The sequence below is a fragment of the Phaseolus vulgaris genome, chromosome 1, assembly GCF_000499845.2.
Source record: "Phaseolus vulgaris cultivar G19833 chromosome 1, P. vulgaris v2.0, whole genome shotgun sequence".
NCBI classification, from domain to species: Eukaryota; Viridiplantae; Streptophyta; class Magnoliopsida; order Fabales; family Fabaceae; genus Phaseolus; species Phaseolus vulgaris.
This window is the reverse complement of record NC_023759.2, coordinates 29,827,706-29,834,477: the sequence shown is the minus strand read 5'-3', so window position 1 is coordinate 29,834,477 and position 6,772 is coordinate 29,827,706. Positions and strand designations below refer to the sequence as shown.

General features: G+C 40.0%; 1 protein-coding gene across 1 annotated transcript; it reads left to right on the top strand.

Moving 5' to 3' along the window:
* The first annotated feature begins 4,402 nt into the window (after window positions 1–4,402).
* LOC137813881 (calmodulin-binding protein 25) lies at window positions 4,403–5,799 on the top strand. The gene has a single exon (XM_068616347.1). It carries the CDS (start codon window positions 4,765–4,767, stop codon window positions 5,479–5,481), a length of 717 nt encoding a protein of 238 aa, XP_068472448.1. The 5' UTR covers window positions 4,403–4,764; the 3' UTR covers window positions 5,482–5,799.
* Window positions 5,800–6,772: the final 973 nt, after the last annotated feature.

The window sequence follows — 6,772 nt, the reverse complement described above, 5'->3', positions numbered from 1 at the left end:
ATCTCACAAGAGGCAAAACAAACCTAAAGAAGGATGACGGTGGAGAACGATGGTGGAGGACGTCATAGGAGTTACGACGAAGCTGGATGGAGTGGAGGACGTGTGAAGAGGAGGCGCAGGGGGAGGTAGAGAAGAGTGCGTGAAGCAGAGCAGACACGGCAGAGGTGGATGCAGACCTAATTAAGTTTGAATAGGGGAATGTGAGATGTGTCGTGCAGTTTGGGGTTAAAGTGCCTTAACTTAAAAATTCAATAAATATTTATATTTTTTTACGCGGGTCAGTGGGCTAACCTGCTCTACCCCATTGTTGGTCCGCTCGGATTGCGGGTTATGCGAAGTGGGCTTAAACGGGTCAGCGAGTTGGATTAGTGAGTCCACCTCACGCTTTTTGCTAGCGGGCTGTGAATCGACCCGTATGGCCCACCTTGCATTGTCATTCCTAATTTATCTATAATATTTCGTTCTTATTTAATATTTTTATTTTCATTTTATGCTTAAAGCTTGAATTTTTATTCTTGATTCACATCTTAGGAATTGTCTGGGAAGAATTTATGATGATCTAAGCTAAATTAAAATAGTGGATGTGTTTTAATCCCTTTATGAGAAATTTTGTGGCCTAAGACAATTTCTTGTGACCATAAAATGACATTTCTCCCAATTTAGCACAAGATTTGTCTTCACACGTCGCTTTAGTATGATGTCAAGATTTTCTATACAGGAGTCAAAAGATGAACCAAACAGAATAATCATCCATGAATAATTCAATGTATTTCTCGATCATATATGAAAAAATAGAAAACATACACTTCTCAAAATTTGTTGGAGCATTACATAACCAAAATGAGATTGTTCAATAAGCAAAAACTTCAAATGGGCAAGTAAGTGTTGTCTTCTCTTGATCTTCTGGATTCTGCACAATTTAATTATAACTTGAATCCCGAAAACAATAGTATGTTTTACCATCAAATCTTTCGAACATTTAACCTATAAAAGGTAATGGTTAATTATCCTTCTGCGTAGCTTGATTCAGTTTCCTATAATCAATGCACATTCTTCATCTTGTAACAGTTCTTGTAGGAATTAACTCATTCTTTTCACTATGGATAACTGTCATACCTCATTTCTTAGGCACCACCTGTACAAAACTAACCCAAGTTGTCTGAAATGGGATAAATCATCCTTACCTCGGAAAAGCTTTTGCACCTCCTTTATAACAACTTCCTTCATAGAAGGATTCAAGCGCCTTGGAGGTTGAGCTACATGTTTAAAATCTTGTTCCATATGAATTTTATGCATACAATATGATGGGCTTATACCTTTCAAGTCAATAAAAGTCCATCCGATAACTTCTTTATTTACTCTCAACACTTTTATTACTTGCTACACTTCTTTTTCTGATAAAATATTACTTATGATAATTGGTTTCTCTCCATTTTCTTCAAGAAAAACATACTTCAGATGAGATGACAATTGTTTTAATTCTATTTTTCAAGAAAGACTGGCTTTATTTAATTTTGATTCATCAAAAACCTCCTGATACACTTATTTTACCTTCTCCAGATCTTGTAAACAATCCTTGACTTCCTTGACTTCCTAAACTTCTAGATCTTCATTATTATTGAGAACTACTTTCATAAAAGAAACATCTTCATATATTTGCCTTTGATTTTCCAAATATAGTTCATCAAGTACATCCATTCTAAAACAATCTCTCTAGTCAATCAGATGTTTCATAGCTTCAAATACATCAAAGCTAACTTCTTCATCTGGTACTCGAACTTTCAGCTATTCTTCATCCACATCAATCATAACTTTAGCAGTCTTTCTTTATGTATATGATTACAAAGTCAACTGGAAAATAAAATTCGTCTACCTTCACTAAAAGATCTTCAACTATTCCATGTGGATACTTTATTGATATGTCAGCTAATTGTAATGTCATCCTCGCAACAATATTTCAACATCTCCAATTTTCTTCAACATAGATAAAGGCATAGACTAATATTTGCTCCAAGATCTAACAATGTTTTTCCCACAGTAAAATTTCCTATTGTGACTGACAAGGTAAAACTCCCAGGATCTCTAGATTTCTGTGGTAAAGATTTATGAATGATGATTGTTCCTGCCGGTTGACCAGATTGTTCTTCATGCGTAGCTACGAGCTGCGTATCAAGGACTCCTTCGTCTTCGTTCCAAGTCTCCACCCTTCTCCGCCGTGATTACCTGAAACAGAGAGAACAAATGGCACCCTCGCGGCCGTTTGCACTCCGACGCTCAAGTCAGTACTGGCAGAAAATACCGTGCACCTCCGTATCAAAACACCACAGACACCGTGTTCAGGAGGAGCGTAACTGAATTCTAAGTGTTTTCTCTCTTGTTCTCAAGTCACTCGCGCGTACAGTGCGTAAGCGTAAAAATGACTAGAACGTGTAAAAACGTCAAGTGACTAAAACGTTCAAAACGTACCTTAACCTGCTGACAACGAGAGCTTATATACCTTTCAGTGCTTCTGTCACGTGTCTCCTTCTGACTCAAGCGCAACTCTGTGTGGGAGGCCTTACGACACTGTAACCCAACTTAGGGAAATCCCAGCGTGTAAGTCTCCCTTCTCGAAGTGCATCTGGCGCGGGGGGTGACTACCTGGGTGCCAACTCATGCACCCCAGCTTCTAGTCACTCACCCTGGGAGTATTTCTGTCTTCCTCACGTACCATGCATGCAGATTACCTCTTGGAACATGACCCCCTCATGGGTCGTATTTGTCCTAGTGGCTCTCTAACGGTGGTGTGTACTGCCGCGTTCCTACACCTCATGCACAGATACTCCGCGAGTTGGGTCTCTCCCTGCTGGTACTGGGGATGTGGCTTGAAAACCACCTTTCTCTTCTAGTATTTACTCTTTGGGATACCGAGGCCCGAGGCCTCCACGCCCCTACCGTGTCGCCTCCTACTGTGCCGCCTCCTATGGTGCTGCCTCCTCCACGGTCGTTCATACCCGTGGGTATCGGGAGGTGGCACCACTCGGATGCAAGCACTTCTTGGTCTGAACCCAGTCGACGCAACGCCCGAGGCCAGTCAACGCCCGAGGCCGACCCCTCTTCTCACCTCATTACACCCCTGATGGGTCCTACCAAATGTTGACTTTGGTCAACGCCCGAGGACAGGTCGGTACAATGACATTGCATCTTGCTTCTAATTCCACTATCCCATGCTCCTTTAATCTTCTATTTTTGGTAAACATATCCTTCATAAATTTGACCTAAGTAGGTATCTATTCCAAAGCTTCCGTGAAAGAAATATTTATCTCCAGCTGTTTCAAAATTTCATGATAAATTGTCCTTCTATATTCTTCATTAAGAGAACATGTGAGTAAGGTAAATATAGGATTGGAAAACTATTTTTTATATTCTATTCTTTTTTTTTTCTTTTCTTCTTGTACACTCTCTTTTTCTTTCTCCTTTTCTTTTTCTCCCTCACTCTCTATTTTTCTTTCCTCAAATTTTTATTCGACTAAAGAACAATAAGAAGATTATCGTGTCACTTCTAGTAAAATAATAATATTCAAAAATATATCTTTTTAAGCATAATGTTCGTGATTAATTTCTAAACGTATACTAAAATACAATTATTATTTTAAAAAATAATTATACGTTATTTTCTTAATGTATTAATTGATTGTAAGAATACTCATCTAACTTTTTTACTATACAATGAATTTTCCTTTTTCAATGTGACGTTCCTATTTTTCAATTATTAATTATCAACCTTTTATTTTTTATTTTTAAAATTACGTGCATTAATTAGTTTATTTAATTTAATGTATATTATCAAAGTAAAGTTTTACCTTAATTTTTATAATATAAGATTATTAAAAGAATAAAACAAATCTAAATATAAAGAAAATATCATACTAGACGTACAGTAAATGTCATTTTCAAATTCGATTAAAATTTTATTTTGAAAATGTATGATATGATTTATAAAATATAAATTGTAAATGCAAAACTCCAAATTTAATTAGATAAAGATGTTGTATACGTTATTAAAGTTTTTTGGGGTTTTAAAAGAAAAGTAAATGATGAGATGGTTTGTTTTTTTACATAGAAAGAGAGATTGGGATGCGAGTTTACGCGTAGAAGGAGAATGACGCGGCTTGACCGTCAACCGCTTCGTTTCAACACTCTCCTCTCCTCACATTACACGTCCAACCACCACATGCAACCTCTTACACCCTTTTCCGTTTTCCGTTATCCATTCCAATTGGGTCTTTCTTTTGAATGCATGCAACAAAGCTAAACCTTTTAATAGAAGAGAGTAAATTATTTTATGTAATTTGATTAAGGAATTAGAGAGCGAAGATAGAGAGAGTTATGAAAAAACATGAATGAAAGAATTTAAAAAAGAAAAGAGTTGATTAAAAAGATGGTTAATTATTTATAGATGAAGGGCGTTAAGTTACGTGGATGGAGTGGAGTGAAGTGAAGTGAAGTAAACCATGGTTGGGTTAAAGTGAGCATAAGCTTAGCTCACAGTGGCGTACAGAGAAGGTGACGCGTGTGATATCGTCCCCCGAACAACGCGCTTTCGCTCTCTCCATTTCTCCAAAATACCCTCCACCGCCCTATTTATCATTCCCTTTCCTTCCTCCATTTCACTTCCTCTTTCTCTTCACTCACTTCTTCTTCCTCTTCCTCTGCAAGCAAACTAAACCAAACAAAACCACTCTTCACTCTCACTCTTCCCTTTTTACCCTTTCCACTCTTTTCATGGCATCATCTCAGAACGTCGCCAGCATTGAACCCTGGACGATGCTTCGTCCACCCGTCTCCGATTCCTGGCTAGCCGAGTTCTTCACTCGCGACACCGATTCCATCACCAGGGCTCTTCAGAAATCTCTCTCCGCTGCCGCCGTCTTTCCGGAAGACAACGACTTTACTCCGTTTGCCGCCACTCCCGACTCGGCCGCCGCCGCCACCACTCCCACCGTCTCCAGCCTCTCCGGCTCCGACCACGACTCAGCTCCCCGACGACGAGGGCCGCAGACCACCGGAAAGATTTCCAAGCGGAAGTCGCGCGCCTCCAAGCGCTCCCAGACCACCTTCATCACGGCCGACCCGGCCAACTTCCGCCAGATGGTGCAGCAGGTCACCGGCGTCAGATTCGGCTCCGCTGCACCGATTGCGCCCGCGGTTTTGAAACCCGAGCCGCAGCGCCCGGCGGGGAACATCGCGAGGTTTTCCGGTGGCGCCGGGTGTCTGCCGACGCTGGACACCTCGGCGTTCTTGCTGGACCATACTCAGCAGGTTGTAGGTCACACCTCGGCAGGATCCGGGCCTGGCAGCGGGCTTTCTATGCCCGGAACACTCCCTTACGCCCCCGCCCTGGCGGCCTTAGATTCTCACGCTGCCTCCTTCGCTTCCGCAGGCTTAGATTTTGACACCTTATCCTCCTTTCCCACTCTGGAGTCGTGGAAAGTCATGTGAGCAAAAGAAATTCAGACTCTGAGAAAAAAAATTCACTTTTCCCCCTTTTGCCCCTCTCGCGGGTTAATCAATCGGGCTGGGTAGCTAGCTAGCTAGGATGATGATGCTGATCTTATGTAAATTTGGGAAGGGATTGAATGGATATCAGGATATGCATGTAGTATTTCTTTTTTTCTCTTTCCCTCTCTCTCTCTCTCTGTAATTTGTCACATAGTTCCTTTATTATTACTATTATTATGGGGTGTAATGGAGATATGTTAGCCATATTTAGTTTAATTAACCTAATGAATGAAATTTACCAAGTTTGTCTATGAACAATGTGGTGGCGCTGGACCACATTATGTTATTGGTATACATATATTTTGGTTTGATTTGTTCTCGGAAACCACCATAACTAATGTCGGAAATTACTTGGTGTTTATGGTTTTGGTAAAAGAGTTGAATAATGAAAGAATATAGATAGATAGATAGGAATGATAGGAGACAGCATGGATGGGCATGTGCAGCGTGTCAACCTTGTTATGCGGCTTGTCTAAGTTTTGAGTGGTTTGGTCTAAGAACTCTGACTTGGTCATGGAAAGTTATGGTATGTTTATTTGTTTTGGGTGTGTGGGTTTGGCTGAATTTGGGTGGTGAAGTAACTCTTGCAATGTGAGTTTTGATATGCATTGAAGAGTACGTGACGGGGTGGTCCAGGTTAAAAAGCACAGAAGCGCGCTTTTATATTTTGAGTTTAGATATAATTATACGCATATCTTTCACTTTCGTTGAAAGAGAGCCCAGGCCACTATGGGGGCAAGATTCGTTTCTGTTCATTTTGGGGTTTTTTCTTCATTTCCATTTTTTTACCCCATGTCCGTTTCTGCTTAATCATTTCTGTAGCTTTCATATCACCGAATCCTTTTGTCAAAATCAATTTAAAAAACCAAACTTTCTCCACCAACATCTGCACTATAAACCAAAATTTTGCCACTGTGAATGTGTGCGATTATGTGCCAAAGTTATCCATTTCTTTCTGTTTTGACTGTTTCTTCTCTCATTTATTTGCAAGAAACTTAGAAGAAGAAACTGAGCAACTTGGGCATCAAGTTACCTTATCTTAATCTAGCAAAGTCACAAAAAGTGTTGTTAAGATGAAGTTGTGGACTTACTGTACGGTGTTTGACTTGTCGGATTTGTTTGGGCGAACATATCCATGTGACCATGTGATCACTTCATTAGTTCATTAATTAACACTTAAGCTTATTATTTGGTTCTAAAACATTTACCTGGTAACGTGTTCATATTTAAT